The sequence below is a fragment of the Phascolarctos cinereus genome, unplaced genomic scaffold, assembly GCF_003287225.1.
Source record: "Phascolarctos cinereus isolate Bilbo 61053 unplaced genomic scaffold, phaCin_HiC Scaffold_1;HRSCAF=81, whole genome shotgun sequence".
Classification (NCBI taxonomy): domain Eukaryota; kingdom Metazoa; phylum Chordata; class Mammalia; order Diprotodontia; family Phascolarctidae; genus Phascolarctos; species Phascolarctos cinereus.
The window spans coordinates 151318026-151333197 of record NW_027555514.1 but is presented as its reverse complement, the minus strand read 5'-3'; the positions used below and the strand labels follow the sequence as shown (position 1 = coordinate 151333197).

General features: G+C 34.8%; 1 protein-coding gene across 1 annotated transcript in view; it reads left to right on the top strand.

Moving 5' to 3' along the window:
- Positions 1–15172, top strand: part of LOC110206901 (cadherin-related family member 4-like) — a 126284-nt gene that overhangs the window by 48178 nt on the left and 62934 nt on the right. Inside the window, exons 10-15 of the mRNA XM_078150012.1 lie at positions 730–842; positions 1290–1435; positions 2835–3015; positions 4889–5042; positions 9085–9190; positions 14613–14834. Coding sequence (XP_078006138.1) covers positions 730–842; positions 1290–1435; positions 2835–3015; positions 4889–5042; positions 9085–9190; positions 14613–14834 — 922 coding nt within the window. The remainder of the gene's footprint in view (positions 1–729; positions 843–1289; positions 1436–2834; positions 3016–4888; positions 5043–9084; positions 9191–14612; positions 14835–15172) is intronic.

Genomic DNA, 15172 nt, shown 5'->3' with positions numbered 1-15172 from the left:
ATGAATCTTCCCTAGTGTAGTGTAGCACACGATAGGTACCTAATATAAGATTGTTGAATGAATCGAAGGTATTCAATAAATGTTTGCTGTTGAAAGAATGTACAATTAATATTCGTCATTCCAATATTGTTACCTGAGATTAACTTTCAGTTGTAAAATCAGTTCAATTCACCATCAAATTCAATTCTACAAATGTTTATTGTATCCTAGTACCTCTAATTATTAAGCTCACTTTTCAAGCCTACTTGCATCAATCTTGATAAAATACTGCTCTTTATTTGTATTTGGCATCAGGGACTCAAACATTTTTTCTAAATTTAAAAATACCATCCTTTGGTTCAAAATTTCCCCCAAGCAATGAGAGAATTGTTATGATTTAGACTTTCCTCCCTAAAAACTGAAATGTAATTGACCTTTCATTCCTAAAAAAAGTAAGTCTAAATGGCACCTTAATATGTTGCTTTAAATGTAAGATGCCAAACACTAAAGTTTTTATATTTTTATCACATTTTTGAAGCAGCAAAACCAAGAGAACATGGGGCCATGAGGAATCTCGATTTTCCATTCTCCATGAAAGGATTAAAAAAAAAATAAGTAGTTACTCTGGACTATGCTGTTGTCTCAAACTATCTTCAAATTAGGTTTCTAAACATTCTTTTCGATGTGAAGTAAATTTAATTTGCACATTTGGGGGAGTAAAAATGTACTGTCTTCTTTTATTTGTTTTAGCGTTTCCAGATAGTGATTGCTGCCAGAACCAGAGGAAACGTGTCTCTGGAGTCATGCACTGGCACCATCACAGTAAACATCCAGAATGTTAATGATGAGATTCCAGTCTTTGTGTAAGCTTTGGAAGAAACTAAGTATTGAAATTCTAACATTTCTAATCACCATGCCCACTAGGATGGAGTAATGTAAATAGAAGTGTACTGCATTGATTCATATTATCATTATTTTTAAAATGTTAAAGGTAATGTATAAAACAAAGTATCTCTATGAGTAAATAGTATTCTCCATTTTTTATCCATAAGTGAACTCAGCTCAAGTTACTTAACAAGTTTTAGTCTGCACAGCTGGTCATTTTCAGAGGTAAAATTAGAACGTAGATCCTTTTTGCTTTTCTCTTGTATTTTTTTAAAGAAGAAAAATGACTAAATGAGAATGAGAATGTAAAAGAAGGAAGAATTATGAAATTTAACTGAATAATTTAAATGTTAAAATTTAAAATATGTTGTCCAATAAATAAAACTTTTTTGTTTACTTCAAAAGATAAAAAATTTCCCCCATAGATATCTACCAGATGCACCTATAAATATTTATGAAAATCTACCCCTTGGAAGAGAAGTGATCAAATTAACTGCAACTGTTAGAGACATAGGAGACTCTGTCCATTATGAATTTGTGGGAACTTTTAAAGGGTTTTCCATAAATGATGGTAAGCCACAAATATTTATTTTATTCACATTTTATCACATGCAATATGAAAGGTATTGGTCATTATTCCACACAAAATTAGTTAGAGTCTCTCCATGGGATTTGGGAAACAGGTTCCTAAAAACATACAATTAACATGAGTTTATGAGGTGGAAGACCATTGTCCCAGAATCTCTGCTTCCTTTTCATTCTTGAATCCACATAGCAGCTGCCTTGAATTTTCATATGTTAAACTCTGTGTAAAAAGAGTGTTGACTGACCAACACATGTAGGCGGAAGCAAAAATCTAGTAGCTGCCATGGCTCACCTTGGCAAAGAGAGAAGTAGAAACAATTATTAATGGTTATATGATTCCAAAGATGAAGGACAGACTCAGGCACTCTCTCTGTCTCTCATGCCCTCCTTTTCCCTTCCTTCCCCCTTTCCCTCCCTCTCTTTCTCCCTCTCCTTCCTTCCCTCCCTCTTCCCTCTTCCACTTCCTCCTTCCCACCTCCTCTTCTCCTTCACATCAACAAAAATGTAAATTAAAACATATTAGCATAGCAAATATATGAACAGTATTTCCAAACAATGTTGTGCTTTCAATTTATTCAAATTAATGGCATCTCTATGGTTTGTTTGAATTATCTAGGAAGTGCTAAGAATTGTCAGGAAATAAGAGAGACACAGAGACAAAGACATAGGGGTGTAAGGCAGCTTTTGAGGCTTAGAAAGCAGCTAAAGAGAAGAGAGGATAACCATACAGGGAGGCCTTGTGGTGCAGTGGGAAGCCCACTTTAAATTGGAATCAGTGGGCTCCAGTGAGTCCCAGCTTGGCCCTTTTCTACTTGTGTGCCCTTGGACAGGTTACTTAAACTCTTTGTGCCACTTTCCTCATTTTTAAAATGCAAACCTTTGTGTGGCCTAATTAGCTTCTTAGGCCCGAAGAGGCACTGAATCTATGACTCTATGATTTCTAGATTTATGAGAAGGGATCATATTTTAAGATGAATCTCAGTCTAGTCCTGTTTATGAGTAGGTAATGGACTCTAAGTTATATAAACTTTATGTTCTGTAGAAAACAAAGCGTCACTTTTATTTAAGACTTTGCTAGTCTAAAAAAGGAAATAAAAATGTTATCCTGGTAAACTTTCTCCAAAATACCCAGAAGAGAGTTGGATCATAATATTTATCCAGATAGCTTTTGACAGTTCATTTAAGAAAAATGATAAAATATGCAAATGCATTAAAATATTATAGTTCATGTTTCATCATTGTATTAAAGGAAAATATCTATAAAATAAAAATATCATGTATTTTAGATGGGCTATTGCATCAATCCTTGAATCCAAAGGTCAATGGAATCATAAAGTACTCTTAGATATTTTTGTATTTCTTGATCTTTTTTGTCTTCCTTTTAGATTCTGGAGTGATTACAATTTCACAACCATTGGATTATGATGATCCTGCCATTCCACATTTTTGGATATTAAAAATCAGAGCTTATGACAATGATCGGGTGCATTCTACCACTGGAACACTAACTGTCATTTTACAGGATGTAAATGATAACCCACCACAGTGTACTCAGGACCGTTATGTGTAAGTTGGAATAAAAACAATGATCTTCCCTAATGTTTAAGGATCCAATCAGGGTTGGGGGAAAGCAAAACAAAGGGCAAAGAACATATTTTCCCAGTCATGGAAAGAAAATCCTACCTCTGCCTTCCTTTTATACTCCCACAACACCTTTGTTTCCCTGCTACTTAGAGCCCAGTAGTCTTTCATGTAGACTCATGGAATCCCAAACTTTAGAATTGGAATGGATCTTAACAAAGTATCTTTTCTAGGATGATTGTTCAGCTGTGGGAGCAGTGAGGTAGAATTACTGTAAAACAGTTACAAAATTTAAAAAAATGTGCTACTGTTTCAATTCAACACAACTTCAAATTTTAACTATGAGACTTTTAGCATAAGAAAGTTTATACCCAAACTATTGAAGATTATACGTATGTATATAAAACACATATGTACATATATATGTATGCATGCATGCATGTATTTTTTATGTATGTATGTGTGTGTGTGTGTGTGTGTGTATATGAGATTTGAGATGCTTCCCAGGAAATTTAGGGCAGGAATGGGTTTTTAAGATTGTTTGGTTCAACCCTCTCATTTTTCAGGTGAGGAAACTGGTGCCATGTGTTAGAAAGCAACTTGCCCAAGGTCATACAGGCAATACGTGACAAAGCCAAAATTTGAACCCGAGTCCTTTGCCTCCAAAGACAGTGATTGTTCTTTTATACTGTTGGATCAGAAGAAATAGCTCAATGATAGATAGTGAATTCATGTTAATTCGGAGTAATTGGCATGTCATTTTAACATTTCATTCTGTTCAACATTGCTTATCAGTAACATGGATCTGATACAACTGTTATTTATTACACACCTACTGTGTGCATAGCACTGTTAGATGATAGGGAAGGTATAAAGTAGATATAGTACAATGCCTTTTCCTGAAGCTTACAGAAAATACATACACATAACAAGGATTCACAATATTACCTGATAAAGGTATCAGACAGTAACAAAGCCAAGTACTATGTGACCTTTGAAGGAAAGACCACAACCAACCAGGGGATGAGGGAGGGAAAGTATCCTAGAAGAGCTGGTTTTTTAATTGGATTTTAAAGAGTTCAATAGTCAGTGGGAGAAATAGGGTATACTAATTATAGAGATCAATGACAAATTATAAATATTCAAGAATGCAGTTTGTACTTTGGAAGCAGAAAGTAGTATGATGTGTCTGTAGTGTGTGGTGAGTAGTAAAACAACAATTAGAATGGGAAAGTAGAGAAGCATCATACTATAGAGTGCCTTGAATGTCAGACAGAAAGACAGACAGACAAACAGCTAGAGAAAGATAGTGTGAGATAGGACACTTTCCTTACATTTCATTGCTCTTTCTTTCCTTTAAAAAGTAGGACATTTTTGAAATTATACATTTATAGAACTAGCCAATGACTACTTTTAGAAAAAAATCCCGGTGAATACTGAACTTCCATGGGTCACCAAGTTTTATTTGTAATCTGCTTCCTAGCTAATTAATACATCACTTAATATTACAAACTACTAATGATGAGAAGAATATCCACATTCAGCATACTGTTTCTTGACTATCGGATATGGTTAATTCTTACATCTATACTCAAAGTTTTTGCATTTTGCTAGAATCTGCCAGAGACTGTGCTTTGCTGGTATAACCTTTGAGAGAACAGGGTCATAGCAATGTCATGAAGATGTATCAGCACAAGGCTTTTTAAAAGGAAAATTCCTTAGTGTAAGGGGAGGGAGAAAACATTTCCTATTTGAATATATTGTTTCAAATAATATTTATGAATTTAATTTTTCCCCTGAAGGAATGTAGGCTGTTATGCTAATAGCATATTTCTTTTTTTTTTTTTGCCATATGTAGAATTGAACTTCCTGAAAATCCACTTGAAACTCGTTTAGTGTCTTTAATTTGTACTGATAAGGATGGAACGGATCCCAATAATAACATCACTTATCACTTGATCGTGGACAAATTTTCAAATGAAATATTTACCCTCACCAACAATGAAATAAAAGTAAGTATTTTAAAGTTGCTTCCTAATAATGGTACAGAGATTTTCCTTAGATTAAAAAGAAGTTGTATTTTTATTATTGTAAAAATTTTAATGAAGTTCAGTAGTTTAAATAGCTAATAGCAGAATATGTTCTCATGTTTTCAAATTAACCTTAAATTGCCAACAGATAATCCAGTATTAATGCTGGAATGCATTTTTAAGTCATTGGAACAAAATTAGAACAAATTGTTTTCTAATGAAGAACTTTTTTTATTTGAAAAAAGTCACAAAATGTTATTACAATGATCATCAGCAATGAATGTTAAAAAATTTTGCAGTGAGAATTTAGGGTAATATAACTAACTCATTTATAAACCTATTAGAGGATTGTATATGGGGTATATGCTATTACAGGCAGTGTATGAGGTACTCAGGAAGGACTAGCACCCCTGGTAAGAGGGCTTGCCCAAGGCTTTTCAGAGCTATTCACACACCTTTGGGGTCCACTTGTCACTCAGCTCTCACTTGTGGCTCTCAGGAGCTGTAGCATGTATAGTGACCACAATCCAGTAAAACCATCTCAGCAGACAGACTAGAACAGGTTGAAGGTAGCCAACAAGTTTTAAACTCATTGATGATCTAGGGGGATACCTACTGGAAGCATTGTGAAGACTTCCCCTTACAGAATAGGTGGACAAGAATAATTTGTTCCAACATCCATGAAGGCAGCTGAAAGAAACACTGTGAAACCTTTAGAGCTTGTTTGGACATCGAAGACGCCTAGGTCATCCACCTCATACCAGGCCTTTGGCAGTCATCCTGACTTTTGTCTTTCCATAGGACTTCAATGACTCCAGAAGAAAGAGAGAAGCTAATGATTTTGTATAACTCTGGTTCACTTAAATCCCATTCTCATTTAAGTGAAAATATTTCTAATTCTCACCATTGTGATATCATTGGTCTTCAAAAACAAAGTATGACAAACAACATAGGATTGTATTAAATAATATAATAAACAGAAAGTACCATGGTTTAGGGAAGATGATCCATTTAAATGTATTAAATTCTACTCAGAACATTCTCTGCCTTCTCTCACTCCCTCGATCCCTTCATTAGGAAGGCCTATCTATTCCACTTTCACAATATCTTTCACATCCCTGCCCTTTTTCACTCATACTGAAACCATTGAAGTTCAGGTTTTCCTTATGTCTCCCCTTGGCTCCCAATTTGTCTCCTTCCTCCATTTTCTCCTATTTCTACTCCTTCCTCAACCCTTCCTAAAGAAATCTTCCTGATGAATTCAAATTGATAAAACCTTGAAAAAAAAAAGCAACATTCAATAGAGCACTAAGCATTATATTTCAGTAAATACTGTTTTTCATTTAGGTTATTGAATTTTTTAAAATTTAAAGTGCTACAACTGAAGATTTATTTTAGAATGAATTGCTATGTACATAGAAGTTATTTAATCTCTGAGCTTCAGTTCCATATCTACAAAATGTGAGGCTCAATGTGGATGATATCTAAGGAACCTTGTGGCTATAAATATATTCTCTTCTGATATTTTGCTTGAGAGAGTCAGCATAGCAGAGTGGAGAGTGAACCAACCAGTCGTAGTCAGGAAGCTTACCTCACCAGCTTTGTGACTACATCAATTAAGTGATAATGTGCTTATCAATAAAAAAATAATATGGATACTTGAACCACTTGCTTCATAAGGCTGTATCTTTAGGTAGAATTAAGAGTAGGATCATAGGCTTGTATATTCTGAACTGGAACAGATCTCAAAGTCCAACCCTCTCTTTTTACAGATGAAGAAACTGAGACCCAGTAAGGAGAAATGACTTGCACAAGGTCACATCACACTTACAGTAAATAGAAGATCTAGAATTCAATCCTACATCCTCTGACTCTAATTTATTGTTTTTTCCACTGTGTCATGCTATCACAAGAGACCAAATGTGTGACAAGACTCTGGGATAGAAGGTCACTTGTCTGCCTTTTACACAAAAGTGACCACAAACAAAATTCTGAAATTGTCTAAACAGTTAGAAGCATTCAATTAATTCAGAGTCACTGTGAAAATTTCTAGTTTCCTTGCAATTTGAAAATATTCTAGAGCTAGAGCTCAGAATGGTTGAAAATGTGAAGGGAATCATAAAGATATTAGCACATCATTACTTATTTCCAGGTTCTGAATTATCTTTGGTGCCTCTCTGTTGTCATTTTCCCAAAAAATTCCCCAGAGTTTGGAGGCTCCTCAGATACTACGCCTCTGATAATAGCTTTTATACCAAAGACCAAGTTTAAAGGTTATTGATTAGACTATATTGTGACTTCATTATTTATAATGCTTCCATAGCTGTGAAATAGAGTTGAGTTCCTGGGAGCTCAGGGAAATATCTATATGAATGACCCTTTCTTGTGCTGAGGTAGAGATATAGTGTGGTTCAACAGAATGAGTGTGAAACATGACTCAAGAAGATCCAGGCTCCAGATCAGCTCCTAACGTGTTGCATGATCACTTTCCTAGGCTCCAGTCTTCAAATTTAACATCAGAAGGTTTGAATAGATCATTTCTAATGTCCCTTAGATATTTCCAACTCCATGATTCATTATTTCTCGGGGATCCCTAGGTGTTTGTTAATTGTCTTATAAAAAATAAAATAATACACAGTCTTGTGATAGTGCCTTACTTAAAAACAAATTTAGCCTTTGGTTATTTTGTCAATTAGCTTTAGTGTGAAGACAAGGAAAGGAAAAGCAAAAAAATATTGAGAGGGATTTTGTAAAGTGTCAAGGTCAACAGCGTGTAGAAACCCTAGAGAAAGGCTCGTCACCAACAGGCATTGTAAGTTTCCACGTCTCTATTTAGGTTCAGTTTATAATATTTCATTCTTGGGCACTTGGTTCTTTCTTAATTTCCTTTTTTCCCCAGAAATTCCTCTTATATTTTATCTGGAAAAATAGTTGAGGTGCGTTCTTATAAGTGCAAAGTGAGTAAAAAAGGGATCTTTTCCCTGGGAAATTTAAAAATAGAAATATCTTATTAGAATAACATTGAACATAAATATAAATAACTAAGCTTGATTAATAAGTTTAAATTTAATCAGTTGATTTTGATACATAAAGCATCATAACACTTTTATGAGATGCTTGAAGTTCCAATCAGTATTCAGTCCTTTTATTCTCATTTACATTTCCTCACATAGTCATAGTTTGGATCCACTCCATTCTACTCTTTCACCTTCTTTCATTAGACATTATTTTATAAAAGTCTGTCTAGAGTTCTTTGTATTCCTCATATTTGTCCAGAACATTGATTGAGGAAAAAATCCAAATGACAGATTAAGTGATAAGAGGAGAAGAACCTGCATGCAGTTAAAACACCTTTCACCTTACTTATTTAAAAAGTCACTGACCCTAAGAATGGGAACTAAAAAAAAAGTAAAAGCAATGATTATTATTATCACCAATTTTTAGGAAACTTTAAAAGTTGTAGAAGAGTTCCCAAGAGCTCCTTCTCATAACTCATCCTGTCTTCTTTTTGGTTTTCAGCCGTGTGATCCTCTCTCCTGTCAGCTCTCTGTCACTCTGGCAACCATCATATGTTCTTATCATGTGTCCTAGTGCTTCTCCAGCTTCTCTGGACTGTTTGTCCAGAAGGAAAATAATATTTCCATCTGCTCCAAGTCTCTCATCTCCTGTTGCTATATCTATGTTGCACTATTTCTATTCAAGACCTTTCTCTCAATTTTCCCAACTTTCCACTGCCAGCTATGACATCTCTCCAGTTTTCTTTTACCCTGTGTTACTTTTTCAACTCTCCAGAACATGTGATACAGGTGGACTAAACGAGAGATTAGCTTCCCTAGCATATCCACCCTCTAGGCTTCTCACAAAAATCCTTGAAGCTGAGGGAATTTGAGTTACATTATATTTTAGACATTTCTTTAAAAAATGGATTCCTCAAGTTGTATCAATGACTATTTTTGCAATCATAATAGAGCTTACTTCAATGAAGAAAGAAAGTAATTGTAGATATGATTTTTCCTACCTACAGATTGGGCCTAAACAACTGAATTATGATAATTTTGTTCTTGCTGGGATGCAATTTAAATATACTCTTTTTGTAAGAGTATCTGATGGAGGCACTCCAGAATTATCAAGTAAGTGATTTCTTATTTATTTTATTTAAACATTTCAGTGGTTCTGGTGTCTTATTGATGTTGGCACTTCCTCCAGTGGTACAAACCCCAAACCAGACAAGCCTTTTCATGCTATGAAAATCTTATTTGTATCATCTCATGAGTACTCCACAGAAAATTGATACAATTACTAAGGGCCTTCCTATAGATTTTTTTTGTTTGTTTTTTCTCATTATAGCAACATGTTTTTTATTTCTTGTTTGTCATTCTCATTATAATATCTGAAAAAGCTCCATTTCCAGTCACATATCTCCTTCGAGTAGGTATTTCCCAACATTGCTTTCATGCCAGTAATCTCTATACTGCAGTTTATTTATGCCTCATATGTTTTCATTGTCTCTTGGGTGGCCCCAAATTTTGATTCTTTGGAGGCTGTGATGTTCTTTGACTTGCAGGCACATAGAAGAACTAGAAGACTGTTGGTATTTAAAAGATGGGTTTTTGTTTAAGGTGGCACCCTGGCCTAATTGGAAGCACTGCATAATTTTCCAAATGTAATCTGTCTCAATTTGCTTCTTGTTCAGTTCAGAGCTCAACTCACTGTTCATCTGCAGTTTCTCCTTAAGATACATGGACTGATATTGATCAACCCAATGGGCTTTCAATTCAATTGCATCTCATAGTCTAGATGATTTACGTTCTTTTAAATTTGTGTGTAGTATTGGGCCAAACCTAATAATACCTACCTAAGTATAGTTATCTTGTTTAGGGTGTTGTAGTTTCCTCAGGTTTGATGAAATAAGCATGATGCCATCTGTAAACAAGAGCACTTGGAGAAATTTAACAACTTTAGAGAAATGTGTTTCTCTGACAGTCACAAGTACTTTGATAATCTCCTTCTGTTGCTCACTTAACATTAATAATGAGAAGTTATCTCGATTATTTTATCTTTAAGATTTACTTGGGAAATACCTAGTTGAAAGAGAGGCTTTAAGGCTGCATTTTACTCTATTGAATTAAACGCTTTTTAATTGCCAACAAGCAATAAACTAAGTAGAATCATATTTTTTTTTGCAGTTTTCAGGTACATAAATGTGAAGATATCTGTTGCAGGATATAATTGGAAAACCTTTTCTTCTCTTATTTTCTTTATCTTCATTATATTTGGTGTATCACTGTCACAAACTTTTTTGGAAATGAGAAAGGATGCATGTCAGTCTGCCGTTATAGATGTCCTCTCAATCACTTTTTTGTTTATAAAACTATCTCATTCTAGTACTTTAGTGCTTTCTCTCCTTTGAGATATCTTGATTATTAACCACTCAGGTTTTTCAAAATTGAGTCACTTCAAAGACAGACTTTGTCAGTTAGCTTCAGCTATTTTTTTTCCCATAAGTGCCATGTTCACTTTCTTGAGCAACACATTGAGGAGTGAGATGATAGAGTTTAAGTGTGTTGGCTCCACTGTCATATATGTGTGTGTGGATATGTATGAATTCATTGTATTCCTTCCAGTTTCATCTCTAAATATTTTTAGAATTGTATGACATAAATGTGTTTTATGATCAGCTTTTTGCAGAGCCATTTTCTCTCTACCATTTACTATTTTATGTGCTGATACTTTTAATACACTTCCACCATTCATCTCCATTTTAAAATGTACTCATATTTCAAGCAATTGTTTTTCATTTTTCTGCTATGTGTCTTCAACTGATATGAGATTAAGATTAAACTTGCTTAGGTTTACAGGTTCTTTTGACTTCCTCATTATGACAATTGTTTAACTCTCTTAAAATTGCATGGGAAATAGTGATAGTCCAGATTACCTTATGATGATGTATTGAAATTGGACTGTTGTAGGGTCTTATTTAAAGCATTATACAGTTGCCAAATATTGAGAGGCCATAAATGATTGTTGAAGAATTCATACTAGATGAAGAGTTGAAGTGACATTGAGTTGTACGGTATTTTCCTTTGCAAATATTGCCTTTAATAAGAGCTTCGTTGTTTATTTATTTATTGGATATAGTGCATGAGCATCTTTTTTTTTTTTTAACAAGGCAGAAGCTCCAAAATATTTAGAAGCTGATAGTTGCTTTAAATCTATTAAACAGAAAACATGAAATATACTAGAAGTTAGGGGCAGCTAGGTGGCACAGTGGAGTCAGGAGTCAGGTGGCCTGGAGTCAGGAAGACTCATCTTCCCAAGTTCAAATCTGGCCGCAGATACTTGATTAGCTATGTGACCTTGGGCAAGTCTTTCACTTTACCCTGTTTTCCTCTAGAGAAGAACTGGAGAAGAAAATGGCAAACTATTCCAGTATCTTTGCCAAGAAAACCTCAAATGGGGTCATGGAGAGTTGGATGTGATTGAAAATAACTGAACAACAAGTAGAAGTTTGGCATTTAATGGAATTATATATTACCGTGTGTTAACCTTAAAAACAAAACAAAATAAAACAAAACAAAACAAAAAACCTCTGCCTTAATGTCTAAGTTCAAGGGAAGACAAGAATACCCAATGGAAAAATCTGTACTGTCCTGAATTAAGGAGGGTAAATATCAAACAAGATTAAATGTGATAGTTGCCAAATAAAGCCCTGAGTAAATATAACCTAATAACCCCTAGAAATGAAATTTACACACTCCAATGGCAATCTGGATCTTGAACTGGCGAATAATTCCCAATTTGTTGAAACAGAGCATTGCAGTCATTTAAAGGTAAAGCCAAAATCAGGCATTTCTTAATTCGGGGTATGAAGGAGGGCTTTCTCAGGAAAAGAATACAATTGGATAAGATGGATTCTGAACTGGAGAGTATATAAGCATATAATGAAGGAAGTTGCTAAATAGTTTTACAGAACTAGGGTATTTCAGGGTACGGTTATTTATATAGCAACAATATTATAAATAGAAAAATGAATGATATTATAAAAGCTTTAATAAACTTTAGTGTTTGCATTGATGTGATTTTAGTGTTGATCTGGGCAATACAACTGGTTGAACCAAGGTATTAGAGGAGCAGATATGCCGGCTTATCTGACAGGCACAAGAATCCTGAAGTGGGGATGGGGTGGGAGAGGCATTATGGGAGGTAAGAGTATGTCTAGAAGATAAGAAATAATTCAGTGCTTTCCATCCCGGATCATGAAACTGCATTTCAGACTTTTCAAACTGCATTCCAATAGAAATCATAAACTCAAATGATCAAATCTATATTCATTTTCTTTACCCTAAACCTTCCCACAAATCTGAACTTTTTTCCTACTGTTCAGGGCACCACTATCCTCCCAGTTCACATAGGTGTCATCCTCAGTTCCTCGCTATCTTTCAACCTCTGCCTCCCCACCCCTACCCCCCATATCCAATCTGTGGCCAATATCTGTCGATTTCACCTTTGCAACATCTCTTGAATAAGCCTCCTTCTTTTTTCTGAAACTGCTACCACCCTGAAGCAGGACCTCATTACTTCGTGCTTGGACCAGTGCAATATCCGGCTGGTGGGTCTGCCTGCCTCAAGTGTCTTCCCATTCTAATCCATCCTTCATTCAGCCACCAAAGCAATTTTCCTAAAGCATAGGTCTAACCATGTCACTCCTCTTCTCAACAAATTCCAATGATTCTGTATCATCTCTAGAATCATAACTTTCATAACCAAACCCAACATCCCCTTTCCAGTCTTCTTACACCTTTTTTTTTTGCCACCATTTATACTTCTATCCAGCCTCCTTGCTAGTCCACAAATGAAGTCATCCATATCTTGTCTCTGGGCATTTCCTCTCTCTGTTTGCCATTCTTGGAAAGTTTCTCATTTCTGCCTCCTGACTTCACTGGCTTCCTTTAAATCCCAACTAAAAGCCCATCTTCTGCAAGAAGCCTTTCCCAATCCCTCTTAATTCTACTGTCTTTCCTCTTTTAATTATTTTTTTAGTGGATAGAACAGTGCCAGATTTGGAGTTTCCTCTCAAGGAGCTTAAATTATAATTGAAAAAGATAACACATAACATGGACTGGAAAGGTGGGGCGGGGGGAAGGTTGTTGGGGATGAAGTAGAAAAGTTCAGAGAATCCAGAGAGTAGCTGGAAGTGAAATAACAATGGTCTGCATACCTCATAAAGTATATGTTAGGGCCAGGAACTAAAAAGAAAAGAAAGAAATTCATTAGTTGCTTCAAAATTTTTTGAAATCTGGCTTGAGACTGATTTAACATCATTCCTCCTCACTCATTTTATACTCCATTCACAATAGATTACACGTATTCTTGAACTCAACTTTCTATTCATCTCATAAGCCATCTCCTTATGTGGAACATACTTCTTTTTCAAATTATCCTGTTAAAATCTTCCTTCTTCAAGTGCCATATCCTCCAGCAAGCTTTTCCTGAATGTCTTAGCTGAAAATATTCTCTCTTCCTTCACATTTTCCTAAATGTTTATTGAGATGAATTGAATTAAATCAGAGAAGTACGAAGAAAAACTGTTCAGGGTCTGATGGGAGGAAGTTGTTACTGAGAGAGGGATCAGGTTTCATGAAGAAAATTGGCATTTGTATTGGTTTTTGAGGTGTGAATGGGACTGTTTATTAGTGAGTGTCTCATGGAAAGCACCCAACATATCACTATGGTATTTAACAATGCAAGTGATGAACAAGGTCTCAAACTGGACACCAGAGCAGGATTTGTCTGGTCTACTGGAATTTACTGAAGAATAATATATAAGGAATAGATTTTTAGGGTGTGGCTTATTCATACTTTATTGACAAAATAACAGTTGATGGAACAACACTATGAGGTATATAAATGTACTTGGTATATAAAAGTGTCTAAAAATGAACTTAGATATAATTTGTTCTCTGTTTCAAATTAAATTCAACTTGTTTGAATCAGTTAAATCAGAGTCAAGAAAATATGGTTTTATATATGGACATTATTTTTTTTATTTCTTTATTAGACTTTCAGTGCTAAGTTAAAAAACTAGGTAGGAGGGGGCAGCTAGGTGGCACAGAGGTTACAGCACCGGCCCTGAAGTCAGGAGTACCTGAGTTCAAATCCAGCCTCTGACCAAACACTTGACACTTACTAGCTGTGTGACCCTGGGCAAGTCATAACCCCAATTGCCTAAAAAAAAAAAACTAGGTAGGAGAGAAGGGAAGCTTGGAACTCATACTCAGCACAATAACTGTAGGTCATGTACATAGATATATGAGTTTAGAAACAAAATTTTATTGGTCGTTAACATGAAATTCTTAATTTGAATAAAAATTTGAGTAAACAATAAAAGGAAACTCATATGGTACAGTTATATAAATAAGAAGTTAAAATCTACTTTAAAAATTTAAGAAAAGCCATTTTTAGGATTTTTTAAATTAAGAAAATGCAAAACCTGAATGACATGGATTGATGTTTTAGCTACATGAGGAAGTAAAAATGTTTCTTTTTCCACAGCTACTATTACAATTATTATATGGGTGACACATAGAAATGAATTAAATCCAATTAGTAACATGTCAGCTTTTACCTTCAGTGTACCTGAAAACAGTGCAATGGATACTCTTATTGGGAGAATTGTATTTACAGATGCAGACTGGCCATTCAATAACATAAGATATACAATTGATGGAGGTAATCTGGGGACAACTTCCAAATTTTACATCGAACCAAACACAGGTGATATCAGAATATCATTTTGAAATATGCATTTGAAAAATATTTTTGTTTCTATTAATAAGAATGTAACCTAGAACTATGGCAACTTGCATAAAGTTCTCCTTATTGGTAGATAGAATGACAATTTGATTATTCTAAGTCTTCTAGGTTCTGGCTTCAAGGGAAGATTTGGGAAGATCTAGACTCTTTATAATTCTGTCTGCATGAGATACAGACATGTAAAATCAAGTAATCATTCAGTTTACCAATAAGGAAACATTGATGCAAATGGGTATGAGCCCTAGGTTATAAAAACAGAAAGATAGCTTTGTGTAATAGCTCAAAAAACTGTCATTGCA